Here is a 14885-nt window from a genome sequence, read left to right on the forward strand (position 1 = left end):
AATAAAAGATCAAAAGCACTCACGGGGCTGCTGATCCTAGCAATTGCGTAAGGGGTTGGTCCTGGGGTTAAAATGGAAGAAGGAAAATATGGCAGGGTCTCCTCGTGTGTGGGACACCACAGGATTTCCCCATTTTTCGATCTCCACTGACTTTTTCGATCTTCCTTCTCCTCCTCAGACGAGCTGCAAGGCTCCTCATTACCTGGCAGAAATTCCTCCCCTTCTTCATTGCTAGTGCTATCTTTTTCGCTTTCGGAAGACTGCAAGACTGCAGCAACATCCTCGTCTGAATTCGATGTGGGCTTCATCGTGCAGAAATGACCAGTGTTGCAAAATCCTCAGTAAGGAAAATCGCTATCGGTGTCCTTTTTTCTCTCTCCAACTGCATTTACAAGAACAATGGAGATCGACAGACCACGTGACTTTCGCGCATTGCATTGTGGGTACGAGTAGCAACAAAAGTTGAAGTTTTAATCCCTACTTGCATTTTATTTGCCCCCAAAACAGTTATGTACAAAACGAAGGAGAACACGGCAAAGACAAAGACAGACTTGACAAAAAGGCAAAAAAAAAAGTATGAGGAAAAAAATCAAAGGAGTGAAAGGGTTAGACCTGTGGACTGCCATAATGAATTAATTAAATACACCATTAAATAATTAATTAAATGTGGCAATAATTAATTAAAATCGGAAATAATCAATTACATAAATATTTACGACACATGTAATTAATTAATCATTGACATATTTAATTAATTATTGACACATTATTTATTTATTTATTCCACATTTTAATTAATTATTGCCACATTTAAATAATTATATAATTAATTCATTTTGGCACAGTTGACTCCTATGAAACGCCAGGACTGCCATAATGAATTAATTAAATACATCATTAAATAATTAATTAAATGTGGCAATGATTAGTTAAAATCGGAAATAATTAATTACATAAATATTTACGACACATGTAATTAATTAATTAATTATTGCACATTGGAGTTTTGCCTACATCCGGTGATGAGAGTGCTCATTTCATCCTAAACCTATTTTTCATGCCATTAGGTATTCAAGGGAAAAGCATTATAACATGTCAGGATCACAGTATATTTGAAATATATGATTATAATAGAACTCAATGGGCACAAAAAAGGTACGAGAGCAAACAGTGTTGGCATATATGCCAATATCCTTTTCTATACACCAGTCTTTCTCAAACTGTGGTACACGTACCACTTGTGGTGCTTGGGCTCTTCTGGTGGGAAAGGCATTAATACTCCAATTTCTTTCTTAAGATTAAATGATATACCATTGTGGAGGTATGCAAAGGCGACACGAGTCACACTGATGATAAAAACACAGCCCTTTTCCACGGTGCCCTGATCCTAGCCTCCATCGATGAGGCCCCTGGGAGAATCAGTGGGGGCGTGGGAGATGCTGCTGGTGAGTCGGGAACTATTGTCTGAATGCTGAAGCTCCTGGTAGTCAGGAGAATTCAATCTGCTTTTTCTGCGGGTGAGTGGTAACCCTTTGCGGCCAGCAGCAGGGAGCTGGTGAGACCAGCTCCCTGCTGCTGTCGGAGAAAGACGTGAGAAATCCGCTCTCATCTGTTCCTAACAAGGAGTGTGCTCTCCATGAGCTCGAGAGCGGTACCATCACCCAGGCCGTAAAGGGAGTAGCACCGCAGCAGCAGCGCCTTGAGAGCGGTGTATTTTCCATGTAATCGCATGCTAAACAGACAGAACTTCAGTCAGGAGAAGAACTGCAATATAAGGTTAGTCATTAATATACTGCTGCATGGGCTGGGTTGTAGTTACATCGTAAGGTTTTAAAAACTGAGCTTTAAAATGAATAGTGATGATAAAAACCGTGAGAGGCCGACAGTGATCATTGAATTATTTAGGGGCTTGTTCAGATTAAATAGAACAAGATACAAAGTGTTACAACATGTTAAAAACACAACAGCTTTAATAAATGCAGAGTAGTTTGGACCCGGAAGCAGGTTTCAATCAGGTCATTAGTTAAAGATTTGATATCCCACCTGCTGTGAATGTTTTAATGTAGTACAGTTGTTATTATTATTATCACTTGTCACATCCTGTTTATGACAGTTAAAATAAATAGCATTTATATAAGAAATAAAATTGTCTGTGTAAACTGTATGTGGCCTATACTACTGTACTTTAATGTTGGTCATAAGGGTGGTACTTCAAGAGCCATTTATTTTATGAGGTGGTACTCATTGTGAAAAGTTTGAGAACCACTGCTACACACCACACTATAGAGGGGATCATTAAATTTTAAAAATAATCCTAAAAAACACACCCTGGCCAAGTTTCATGCAACTAGTGATGCAAATGACTGATATATTGATAATCAAAAAATGAGCAAAATGAACATTTAGGGTAACAGACACCTGGACAATTAAAACGATAGTCTTTTTGAGGGGAGGGGGTGCATTTTAACATGCTTTCACACGTTAAATACAAAACACTAAGTGTCCTTGGTCTTCAGAAATGTCATAGTGTACACAGGTTTTTAACAGTCACAGCCAAAAAACAAAAAAGACACCCATTCCTCAAATTAACCGACATCAATGAAAAAATCCTTTTTAAGTCATACGATGGAACTGACTTTCCATTTCCAAAATTCGGGATTAGCAAATCCGAGTGTCCAAATTCCTCCAAATGAAGCCCATTTATGGACATGCAGAGACGGATCAGTCATTCTTCTCTCTCTTCTCTCTGCGGGCCTTTCTCTTCAGCTGAAGGGTCTTCAGCTCAGTCATAGTGGAAAAGGTCCTGTACACCCACACCATCTGTCAAAGTATATTGTAGAGGGAGAGTTTGATTTTTTTTTTTCTTTAAAAAAAAAAAATCATATATGCCGAGAACAAGTGCCAAACATACCACGATGATGACAGCATTAAGAAGAAGAGGAATCGAGAAAACCAAAGATATGAACATGCCCTTGGAATCAAAGTACTGGAAGTTTGAAAAGGACCTGCAAGAAACAGTGAAGCTTAAGAACATTTTCTTGGCTTTGACATATCGCCTGTAATATTTAGCGCAACAGTAGTAAAAGAAAATATGGGTGATCAATGGTGTTACCTCCAGTTTCTGGCAGCCAGCTCATTTAGATATTCAGCACTATAAACCAGGCCAACTGTAAAGAGAGGGGATATCAGTCACAGGTTACACATGTAAATGGTAAATAAATGGTAAATGGCCTGTATTTATATAGCACTTTTACTAGTCCCTAAGGACCCCAAAGCGCTTTACATATCCAGTCATCCACCCATTCACACATACATTCACACACTGGTGATGGTAAGCTACATTGTAGCCACAGCCACCCTGGGGCGCACTGACAGAGGCGAGGCTGCCGGACACTGGCGCCACCGGGCCCTCTGACCACCACCAGTAGGCAACGGGTGAAGTGTCTTGCCCAAGGACACAACGACCGAGACTGTCCAAGCCGGGTACTACATGTACTACATGTAAACATCAAGTCATTTACATTTAAAAACAGCTGAAAAAAACGTGTAAAAGGTATAGCAGATTTACTAATAATGATGAAGTTAACTGGTAGCTTTGAGATTTATCAGTATTAATTAGGCTTAAAGTTAAGAAGCATTACGCTTTTTAACTGTAACTATTTTACATCATCACTATGAGCCAGTAAATATGTTTTCTGAGATTTCAAGGTCAAAAATGAGGGGTTGGGGTTTGTTTCTGCAGTTTATCCATGAGAAAGTGTTCAAAAAAATGTCATTTTTCAGACATAGTTTTGAGAGGCATTTGTAGACGGTGATAGTTAAGATAACAAACACTGGAAATGTTGGAAAGTCTGGTTCCTGATTGCATCATTGCTTGGCTGGTTTTGTGCGCAGCAGGGATTCTTACTCTGCATCAAATGGTCCCATTTTCCCTACTGTGAGGTCTTCTTCTGACTTTGGTGCTTTCACGTGTTTTAGGTTGACATGGAAAAAAATTACGCTTCTCAGAGTGTTTCAGCAACACACTGGTAGGTTTTTTGTGTGCTTAAAGCTTTACTTAACATGTTAGCACTACTGCTAATGAGTGCATTTTGTAATGAATCCAGGTCAGTCTATATAAAGAGCAGTTAACAGTTTCTAATACTATCATCATCATCATGCCACATACATCAGGGATGTCAAATTCATTTCGAATTGTGGGCCAAATACACCCCATTTTGGTTGTAAGTGGGGCAGACCAGTGAAACTCCTCTTTCTGTCAGTGTAAAGACATTTGGAGATAATTTAATATAAAAGAGAAGTGCAATTTTAGTAAGGCATTTCACTTTTTCTACTTGAGAAAGAAATGCTGTTTTGGGCTTAAACTGTAATAAATAAATGTGTAAAATAACAGAAAGAGTTCTGTTAGCTCATTGTGCTGACTGTGATGTGATTATAAAGCAGATCAGCAGATTTGTACGGAGTCCCTCTGATGACATGGTGCAAAAAATAAATAAATTGTGACCACAAAATACTGTTTCGAGGGCATGAAATAGGTATAACGTGCGCACGAAATGCTAATTTGTGGGCACGAAACACTTGACCGATAACCGTGATCCTTCCCAGGCCCTTGCAGTTGGTTGACAATAAAATCTATCCCGGCGTCCAGGTCGTACTTACGTCCGTAAATCAACTGGGCTCTCAATATCCTGTTTAAATGTCTCTCCGTAATAATGGTTCGTTGCATTGCCAGGCTTTGCATTTGTAGCTCATTCGCAGCCTAAAATAAAACTCAATCATACTGTCTCTGTCCATGGTGTATAGGTTTAGCCTACTCCTATGCTTATGTCTCTACGCAGCTGTCCAGGAATTGTATCAATATGATGTGCACATGTTATCTATTTTGTTGCCACAAATGCGTAATTCGTTGCCACGTTATACCCAATTCGTGCCCACAAATTAGCATTTCGTGCGCACGTTATACCTATTTCGTGCCCTTGAAATAGTATTTCGTGGCCACAAATAAGTATTTCGAGGGCACGAAGTAGTATTTTGTGGCCACAATTTTTTATTTTTTTTTGGGCCATGTCATCAGAGGGGCTCCGTAGATTTGAATTGAATTGAGATAGTTTAAAAAAACAGGAACTTATTGTAATTTCACTGTTTATCTGTTACTTTCATCCTACTTTATTCTATTTTATCCACACATTTGTATGGTAGATACAAAGAACCAGGCCTTTTAAGTCATTTACATCTTATTTTCAATGCTTAGAATTAAAAGCTCCCATTATTGATAATAATGTGCGGGTTAAAGTGTCTGACCTGTAGCAAAATGTTGAAAGTCATACCCTTCCCTCTTTTAGCGACCGTGTAAATGTGTGGTTTTAAATCGTGCTTGATGACATCAATAATTGAGCAGTAATTCAGGTAGTTAGGTTTATGAGTTAATGGCAGGTCAATAGTAACAATTAACAGAAAACACATGTATAAAAATCAATGTAAATATCAGCTGATGATATGAGCCGTACCACATATAGGATGGGGTCATTGCTGTCCTGTTTGACGATGCCTTTCAATGGCCTTCATGTTTCCCAGACAATACAACTGAGAACCTCTGGATGTTACAAATTGTTGTATTTACTGTAAGATAATGCTACAGATTGTCCAGGAGCCAAAGGCACAGTCCCCAATCTCATCAGGAGCATGCCCAGGCATGGTCAGGGATGCACAGAAGCACCACTCAGGCACATTATGAAGGAAGTTGCATCAACCTTTGATTTCAATTTTTAACTTTCATATTTGGTGTGATTTAGAATTCCGCTCTCAAATAGTGGATTGTTTTAGTTCCCACTTACTAGGAATAAAAATTGAGAAACGGAGAACTTGAGAGCTGGTTCCAATTTTTCCAATTCATCAGAATCATACAACACTGAGTTTATCAACTCCTTTATCATTGCTTGCAGGTGCTGGAAATGCAAACTGACTGCAAATCAGTAACATCATACAAGCACATTTGGTGTTGCCATAAAAAGGGAGCCATAGGAGAGATTTGGGAGGTGAGAAGCGGTCCAAAGACTTGCTTAATTTGACAGTAAGAGCTAGCTTTAATGTCTGCATCGATTATTGCATGATTAACATGATTATTTCAAGTAGGGAGTGGAAACACCAGCAACATTCTGAGACATCTTTCTACACAACATGAGATCCACTTATCTGATCTTACGCCATACATTTCTCGGCCAAGCAGCTCATATGTTACTGACGCCAAATTATAATAAAATCAAAGGCACATTTTACTTGCCTAAGAAAGCCTAAACGGGAATGAATGTCATACAAATATTCTCTATTTTCCCATTGTTAATGTTAATTGAGAGACTGATGCTACAGCTAACAATAGGCAGTAAGCTTGTTTGGGATTTAAAATAATAAGACAGCTGGGTATATATAGATCTGGGTAAAAAAAACCCGATAAAGATGGACCAATAATGGCATAATGGACGCTTGTCTAAAGTTGTTTTTAATAAATTACAGAGCGTATACCAGTACAGACTTTTAACGTGATTATCAAGTTTCCTTCTTCTTTTTGAACAGTGTAGTTTGTTTTGTGACACGTACCTACGAGCAGGAAGTGGCAGATCTGAGCTCTGTAATACTTGCAGGTGAGCAAAGTCAGGAACAAGCACACAGCATGAAACACCAGCAGACCGATAAGCCAGGGCTCGGACCACTGCACCTGCATACCAAGACAGAGACACACATACACAACCGTTAATGGAGCTGCCAAACTTGAATTAAACTGAAAGAGACTCCTGTTAGCTGTAATAGCTGAAGCGTAGTTTGCTAGTCTCCGCTGGAATCGGGGAAACAAAATTGAGCTTACCGACATGAAGAAAGTCCATAACGACGTTATTCTTAAATTGCTGAATCCGTCGATGGGGATACTGCTAATATTGTCTGCTTTATTGACCGTCATCTTCTAAAAATATTAATTCTCCTGTGTGTAAACACCAGCACACTGAGGAAGTGACACGTTAAGTCGCAGCCGTTTGACGTCACAGGACGATTAGTTTCTACCAATGACTGTAGAAAACAGTCGTCGTAGTAAAATATAATAAAAACTGAATTAGAATAAGATTGCTAGGCAAAAAAAAAATAAGACTGGGAAAAATAAGTTGAAACGTCATGATTTTTAGTTACCGAATTCGACATTTCGAGCTACAACCTGAAATGTTGTATTACCAAAGGAAGAAAGGTTGGGAAAAGAATCCATGGGTACATAATGACATGTGAAACATTAAAATACTCAAAATCGCATATTTTTTCGGTCTAAGATTGTTTTTCATTCATTTTAATTTTATTGATTGATTGTCTTTGTTACACTTTTTCGTTCTGCGTACTCAGCACAAATAGGGTGTCATCAGGTAAATTGGGGCATCAGGTAAAATGAGCCGTTTAAGGTTTAAGTCTCCTAGCTCTTTAATTTTTTACAGGCAATGGCCGTAAAGAATTTTCAAATTGCTGGCAGAACTGTACTTTAACAAAACAAAACAATTGATTTGATTGCTCTATAGTTGCTGTTGTGGGTGGGGAAATGCTTCACATCCAGCTTGGTGAAAAGAACTGAGGGGTGAGTGTTCTGGTTGACAAATCTTTCTTGAAAATATACATTGATTAAAAAAACGGGCTAATACTTCATTTTGTAATCGTTTCCACCAGATAGCAAGCATCTTCTTTCTTTAGCTATCTTTTTTTAAATAAAAATACATTTTTTTATGGGCAGCTCAATTTACCTTAATGAATTGTGGTACATTGAGTCACCCTTTTCAGCTTAAATGAGCCTCCTTCAGCATTGAAATTTGATGGTTCCTTTTATCAAAAAAACAGTAAATATATCAATACATGTCAAAACATCTCCTTTCTAATTGTGCAGATCTAAAGTTTGTGGGTGCTTTAGCCTTGATGTAGTATGCATTGTGAGCAATGCACACTTAGATGCACACACACACACACACACACACACAGGAAAAGATGAACTAGCCATGACCAGTTCTCCTCAACCAAGGTGCTTGGAGTGGTTGGGCAACCATGTGTGGAGGTCTGTGCAGGTGAGAAAGGTGAAACTACCACTTGCTTTCTTAACAGCCTTCAACGCGGAAGGTGTTTTCAGTTAAAACATGATTATCTTCAAAGGGAAACGACTACGATGTGAGTGGCTCCAACATTGCCCCGAGAATGTTACTGTTCAGGTCTTAGTTAATAGCAGGATAAATGCTGATCTCTTCTTGGAATGGGGTCAGTTGTTTGTTCAGTCATTACCTCAGGATGACGCCAGACCCATCTTGCTACTAATCTGACAGGCAGCACAAAAGCTATTAAAGTCTGAGTTTTTCTCAGTTTTCTGCCCAGCATGCAGAAAGGCTGCCACTGTTGAAAATGCACAGGCAGGGTTCAGAGGGACAGGAATGTTCCCCTTAAACAAACACATCCTCCAAGAAAGTGCTCTTGCTCCCAGTAAAACAACCGAGAGACCCCTTCCACTTACTTCCCCTTCCCCTTTCAGCAAACCCCCAGACATCACAAGCACCACCAGGCAAAACTCAGACAACACTAGCCACTGCCCAGCCGACCCTAGAATCCATCAGCCCCATTCATCACCCTGCAGTGGTATCCGAGGTGCCCCTAATCTTTACATTCTTGGATGCCGAGGCGGTAGGATCTGAAGAAATAACAGTCAACTTTGAATGTGTTCCTGAGGAAGAGATGGTCTTTAACCTGTTCATACCTCAACTTGTGTTACATTCAGTGATCTGTGTTCCCTGCCAAAATGACAGGACTGTCAGGAAGAGAGCTAAGCCTCCATCATGTAGACTACATTTCCACCAAGGCACTGAAATCTAAAAAGAAAGAAAAGACCAGAAGAAGCAAAGGCACAAAGAAGAATGACATGTCCTTCAAAGCATGTAACGCAGTCTATTGAGACAAAAGTGACCCAGAGGCCACTGAGGAGTGGAGTAGCTGTGGGAAATGCAGCGCCTGAGTCCATGAGACTTGTGGAGAAGAAAACGGTATCTGGGCTGATGGTGGATTCTTCTGTAAAGTCTCTAAGAATTTGTCTTTTTAAAAATAGAACATACAGTTGTTATGAAAATGTTCTAATAATTAATTAATTCTAGTTGTTTTTTAGTAAAATGGTAAATGGCCTGTATTTGTATAGCGCTTTACTAGTCCCTAAGGACCCCAAAGCGCTTTACACATCCAGTCATCCACCCATTCACACACACATTCACACACTGGTGATGGCAAGCTACATAGTAGCCACAGCCACCCTGGGGAGCACTGACAGAGGCGAGGCTGCCGGACACTGGCGCCACCGGGCCCTCTGACCACCACCAGTAGGCAACGGGTGAAGTGTCTTGCCCAAGGACACAACGACCGAGACTGTCCAAGCCGGGGCTCGAACCAGCAAACTTCCGATTACAAGGCGAACTCCCAAACTGCCAAAGTTGTTATTCATGAATTATTAAATCAACACGTGAATGTGTTATGTTTGTTAAAATGAGTTCACTCTAATAATAGTAGTAATAATAATAAAAACGTCAATTTCTCTTCAGATGCATTCCTAGTAATGCTTTATTTTAATCAAAAGTACAAACATCATGAATAATTAATAATTTACAAATGATCAAATCTACACACATCTTTAAAAATATCTTAAAAGTCAGAATATTTTGTTCCAAGCAGAGAATTCTTCAAATCTTGGGCGTCACATTACAGTATTTACAGCAAAGTTATATTTTTGTTTTTTAATTTATATTAGTTTATTTAATTTGTTGTTGTTTTTTTTAAATTGTATCTTATTTAGTTAGCTTTCTGTTTTTGTAAAGGCTTTTGACCGTAAAAGTCATGTAGCCGCCCACCACCCACCAAAACACCCAAAATGAAAAACCTCCTCATACTTGTGTTCTCAAATTTGCAAAAAAGATTTTAACTATTAAAACTATTACTACTAGTTTTGAAAGTAAAAAAAATATTTATTTTGTTAGTTTTCATTTTTGGTTTCAGTCTTATTTCATTTTGTGTTTGTTAAGTTTAGTTTCACAGCAGAATTTGTACACCAAAAAGCACCTAAGTTGTGCCACCCAGAAAAGGACTGGGCCGGTTCCTTTCTGTTTACTTGCTCTTCCAGTATTACTGATAATCACCTCCTTGTTGAGTCTTTCCTGCTTGCAAATCCCTTAAAGAGGTCTCTGGCTTGACTCACCTCACCTGCAGCTACGGTGAATATTCCTGTTATTGCTGCCCTGCTATAGTTTCCACATGCCCACATAATCCCTTTGAACACATGCAGACACTTGATTTAAAAACAAGTGTTTTCAGTATTTAACCTAATACTTAATAAGATTTTATGATCTTGCATATTTCTGCAAATATGACCATGCAGTAGATCTTGTAAGATCTGCAAAAGCAGGGAATTTGAAAATGTAATCTGAATTGCACAATCATTATTCACATTTTTAAAGTCTTTGGTAAGAGTCTGCGAGTTACTGGTATATATAGTATGAAAACAAAGTGGAGGAGATCGACAGAGCTCGAATCAGGTCCTGTTCCTGCTCGGGTGAAAGTCAGGGACAAAAGTAGCAGCCACCGTGATGGGAGTGGAGTATCCGAGAGCAAAGCTGTAGAGACCAAGCATCAAACACTTCCATGTGGAACGCAGCGCCTTGCCGACATTCTGAAAGATAAATTGGAAAAATGACTTAATAAATCCACCTATCATTGACCACATTTTTATGATCTATAAATCGACTAATCCACTCATTCAGAGAAGGCAAGAAAGAAAAGAAACAAGCAGCGGTAACAAATGTGATTGTTTCCACACAGGTCATAATCATTTTTACTTTCGCAGTATTCAGACGCTGCATCAGTTCTCAGAGATTCTTCAAAACGCAGGTGAAAATAACAGAAAATCGAAGTTAGGACATAATTTAAGTGTGCGTGCTTTAGAACAATGGCGCAGCAGGAAGAGTGGCACACTGTGAGCACAATCCTCTTCTGTACTCTCTGGACAGGAAAGAGATAACTGGCTGCAGAGGATGCAGGAAGTCAGAAGTTTTACTGGGGAATGCAACAGTCTGCAATTTAAATTAATCAGTAACAAAACCACAACACACTAAAATCTGAGCACCCTTTTATTTATGATTTATTTACCTGGCCTACATTAATGTTTACAAGAAAGACAGAGCTCACGTTCCATTTCCTTATAAATCACACGTAAGCACTGGTTAAAAAGCAACTTGTTCTTTCCAAAAGGAGCCACAAGCCTTTGCTGTGTTTCCTGCCTCTAGATTTCCAGCTGGGGTTTGTTTTGTCTCATGGTCTAGTGGTTTATACATTTGCCTAACAAACAAAAGGTCCCCAGTTTGTTCCTGGGAGGAGACACAAATCTCTTTAGGCCTTTTGCCATGCAGAGCTAAGAAGAAATTCAAGTTATCATCTTGAAATTTCAACTTGTTGACACAGAATTCTGAGTAAATTGAAATTTCGAGATAATAAACCCGAATATTTGACTTATGGATGGCAATTTTTTCAGTAGTGAAAAAAGCTTCCATAGAGGAAGGACATCCGGTGTACAACTCTTCCAAATCAAACATGGGGATCTACCCACTGTGGCGACCCCTTGTGAATAAGGAAGTAGCCAGAAGTATCTTTATGGGAAATAATTATGATAATGATTATGATAAACAATTCAATAATTGTAGAAAGTAATGATAAACATTAAAAAACAAATGAAGAAAGTGGGGCGCATGCTGTGAGGATGAGAGACTTAATAATTTCAGGACAATTTATAGAAGCGATCTTGGCCATTTTGGTCATTTAAATTTGAATCATCAGCTTGCAAAAGATTTATTAGCCCTTTGTTCAATAAACAGCAGAATGTCTGTGTCACGGTTCTGGGTCCGTTGGACCCAGTATTTTGAGTTTATTATGTTTTGGTGTAATTTTGCATCATGGATTGTTTTCTTGTTCTCTTGTGGTTGTGATGATTATTATTATTATTAGAGTTTCATGTTTCTGTTATCCATGTTTTAGGAATTGTGGTTTCATGTATAGTTCAGTTCCATGTGTCCTTTTCTGTCTCTCTGTGTTGAGTCCGTGTCTCTGAGTTGTGATTCATGTTTCCTGTTTTATTGTGAAAGTCTGTCTTATGTTAGTGTGTGTGCAGCTTTGTTTCCCCCGTCTCGTTAGCCCTGATCTCCCCCAGCTGTGTCTCCCTTCTGTGGCCCATTCCCCCATTACTACCCTGTGTATTTAAGCCCTGTGTTTTCCCATGCTCGGTGTCGCGTCGTACCCTCAGACCCTGCCTGTGTGTTCCTGCTTGGTTTCATGGTTTGGTTTTTGTTTCATGCCAGCAATAAAAGCTGTGGTTTTAGTTACATTTCGTCTCGGAGTCCTGCATTTGGATCCACATTTCCACCTGCCCGCGCACAGAGCCCTGACAGACTGAATCATTAGTTTAAGGCTCATTGATCACATATTTTTTTAAGTGAAAAAAAGATGGAGGCAGAGATTATTTTCAACTTACCCAAACCAGAACTACAAGAAAAGACAAAAGTTTGAACAGTGTAAGTTTTCTCTTGAGTTCACCACATCATTATATTTTAATGTTACTTAAAAGAAGAAATGACTCCCCATTAATAAAGAATTTGGGAATTTGCTCTTTGGAAGTTGATTCATGGACTCTTATGTTTTGAGTTTGTTTGTTTGTGCGTGTGCACATGTTATGTTCAGGTCATGAGATAAGGTTGTTGTAAAATTGTTGCTTTCCTATCACTCACGTGGTATGGTTATAAACCTCTCTGCGTAGTAAACTGACTGTAGATGTGCACAGGGTTAAATACAGACATGCACTTGAACTGAGAATGCGAACGCTGAGAAGTTTGAGTGCAGGCTGCCTTCATACAGGAAGTGGGAAACTCCTTTGAACAGCATGTCCTGAGCTCTATTGTGTTAGCCTGAACTGTTGTCCACCTCGGTGCACGTTTCGCCACACGGCTGACACATATGAAGCTATAAAAGATCTCTAGAGAGAATAATCTCTGATAACCCAGAAGTTAGTCCTATTTGCCAAAGGAAAGGCCTCTAAAATATGTGCGTCATCATATCAGCCTTTAATCTTACCTATGATAAAAAGCTTGTTGTGATTATTTACGTTGGAGCATCTTAATCTCAAGATACTTTACACAGTAATGCTGAGAACTGTTTTATTAAGAGTTGTTTAAACCTTGATCAAATAAATTAAAATAATTTGATTGCAGCTGATTGATTTCATACTGAAAGCATTTCAACTTACCCACACTGACTCTATGAAGAAGAAAAAAAATTTGGAGAAAAACTGTCATTAGGCTGGATACACACAATGAATTTGCAACTTTAAACTTGGATTTGGAAAATTGCACTGTTAGAAAAAAAATGTGTAAAAATAAAAATACACAAACCTTCTTGACTTTTTTGTAGTTTTCCTTCTTCTTTTTCTTCTTCTCTTCTTTTGCCTTGGCTTTCGCCTCATCATCCACCAGTGGCTCGTACCTCTCTGGCAGGAAGGCGAAAAGTGTTTCTCTGTGGCACTTCTCGTGTTGCCTGTTGCTGTCAGCTGTTTGCTGCCCGTCGTTGGACAAAGATGGATCCAGCAGCTCTGGGTGATCAACGCAGTCCACATGCCGCTCATACTTTGCTGCACTTCTGCTGGGACTCTTGCCTGATGCTGTTGCAGGTGAATCTCTCTGAAACAGCCTGGATGGAAGAGACTTGGGCTTCATGTTTACCCGATTGTTGCAGTTCTCTGAGATGTAAGGAGGGGGGAAGAAAGGCACCAGATTCCTCAGGAGGTCAGGTTTGTTGTCAGCAGACGTTATGTGCATGAGTGGAAGTGCATTCCACTGGACCGCCTTGTGTGCTGGGATCTGGCTCAGAGCCCTTAAAGGTGCAAATCCTTCCTCCTCATTAGGCTGACCTCAATAGGTCACAGGGTTTCAGTTGGAATATTTTAATGAAGTACACTGAATAGTTTACCGCAGAGCAAAGTGCAAATCAATAAACTACCTTTTATCTGCACTTTTCTTAGTTTAGGTTTAGTTCAGAGCTAAGGGTAACAGGGTTTCCCACTCTAGTCCAGCTTGGAGCATTGCATCTCTAAGCTGTTTCTTTAGACTGTCTTAAAAATAGCTTATAGCATTTTAAAGAGAGTCATTTTTTTCTGTTTTCTCTCAGTACTGTTTATATGTGCGCAACATCCATTCATTCATACTCTTCTGCTTATCCTTGTCAGGGTTGCAGGGGCGCTGGAGCCTATCCCAGCTAACATAAGAGGCAAGAGGCAGGCTACACCCTGAACAGGTCATCAATCTAACGCAGGGCTAAAACAGACAGACAACCATTTGCAATCAAATTCACACCTATGGACAATAAGACAATTTAGACCTATGGACACATTAGATTCATCAAAATAGCTTAACCCCACTAAATGCATGTCTGTGGTAGGAAGCCGGAGTACCTAGAGAGAACCAACACAGACGTGTAGTTTGCATGCATGGGTTAGGTTAAGTGGCAGTTTTACACTGTGAAAGTGTGTGTGAAAGTGAGCATCAATAGTTATCTGTTCAGGCTGTATCCTGGCTTTTTCCTCATGGTAGCCGGGAAAAGCTCCTTCAACCCTGAACTAGAGAAACGATAGAAAATGGTTGGATGTTTTTATAAATACAAGCAATTTGACCTCATACTGTATGTTCAAAATGTACAAGGTGATGAGCCTGTATAGTTTTACAAACTTAAACTGTCAATATAAACATGAAAAAAAATTTTAGCAAGAAGTTAGAGAAATGTGTTTCAAAATCTTTCTGATTAATATG

The 14885-nt window shown here is 39.3% G+C and overlaps 2 protein-coding genes across 2 annotated transcripts; both read right to left on the minus strand.

Annotated features, from left to right (window-relative positions):
- Positions 1–2024: 2024 nt before the first annotated feature.
- On the minus strand, positions 2025–6999 carry tmem18 (transmembrane protein 18). The gene is made up of 5 exons (XM_085373036.1): positions 6860–6999; positions 6595–6712; positions 3113–3167; positions 2912–3005; positions 2025–2820 (listed from the first exon to the last, which is right to left on the minus strand). Exons 1-5 carry the CDS (start codon positions 6950–6952, stop codon positions 2722–2724), a joined length of 459 nt encoding a protein of 152 aa, XP_085229162.1. The 5' UTR covers positions 6953–6999; the 3' UTR covers positions 2025–2721.
- A 3519-nt stretch (positions 7000–10518) lies between these two features.
- On the minus strand, positions 10519–13898 carry LOC146617133 (required for drug-induced death protein 1-like). Its single transcript, XM_085373251.1, has 2 exons — positions 13476–13898; positions 10519–10711 (listed from the first exon to the last, which is right to left on the minus strand). The coding sequence occupies exons 1-2, from the start codon at positions 13896–13898 to the stop codon at positions 10574–10576; spliced, it is 561 nt and encodes a 186-aa protein (XP_085229377.1). The 3' UTR covers positions 10519–10573.
- Positions 13899–14885: the final 987 nt, after the last annotated feature.

This window comes from Diplotaxodon limnothrissa, linkage group LG15 (assembly GCF_057381915.1).
Source record: "Diplotaxodon limnothrissa isolate DT_005_m linkage group LG15, D_limnothrissa_male_GT1.1, whole genome shotgun sequence".
NCBI classification, from domain to species: Eukaryota; Metazoa; Chordata; class Actinopteri; order Cichliformes; family Cichlidae; genus Diplotaxodon; species Diplotaxodon limnothrissa.

Coding starts and splice junctions, on each gene's coding strand:
- LOC146617133 (XM_085373251.1), bottom strand. CDS start 13,898: ATGCACATAACGTCTGCTGACAACAAACCTGACCTCCTGAGGAATCTG. Junction 10,712..13,475: donor ACTACAAAAAAGTCAAGAAG/GTTTGTGTATTT, acceptor TTTATCTTTCAG/AATGTCGGCAAGGCGCTGCG.
- tmem18 (XM_085373036.1), bottom strand. CDS start 6,952: ATGACGGTCAATAAAGCAGACAATATTAGCAGTATCCCCATCGACGGA. Junction 3,168..6,594: donor CTGCCACTTCCTGCTCGTAG/GTACGTGTCACA, acceptor CTCTCTTTACAG/TTGGCCTGGTTTATAGTGCT. Junction 2,821..2,911: donor TTAATGCTGTCATCATCGTG/GTATGTTTGGCA, acceptor ATACTTTGACAG/ATGGTGTGGGTGTACAGGAC.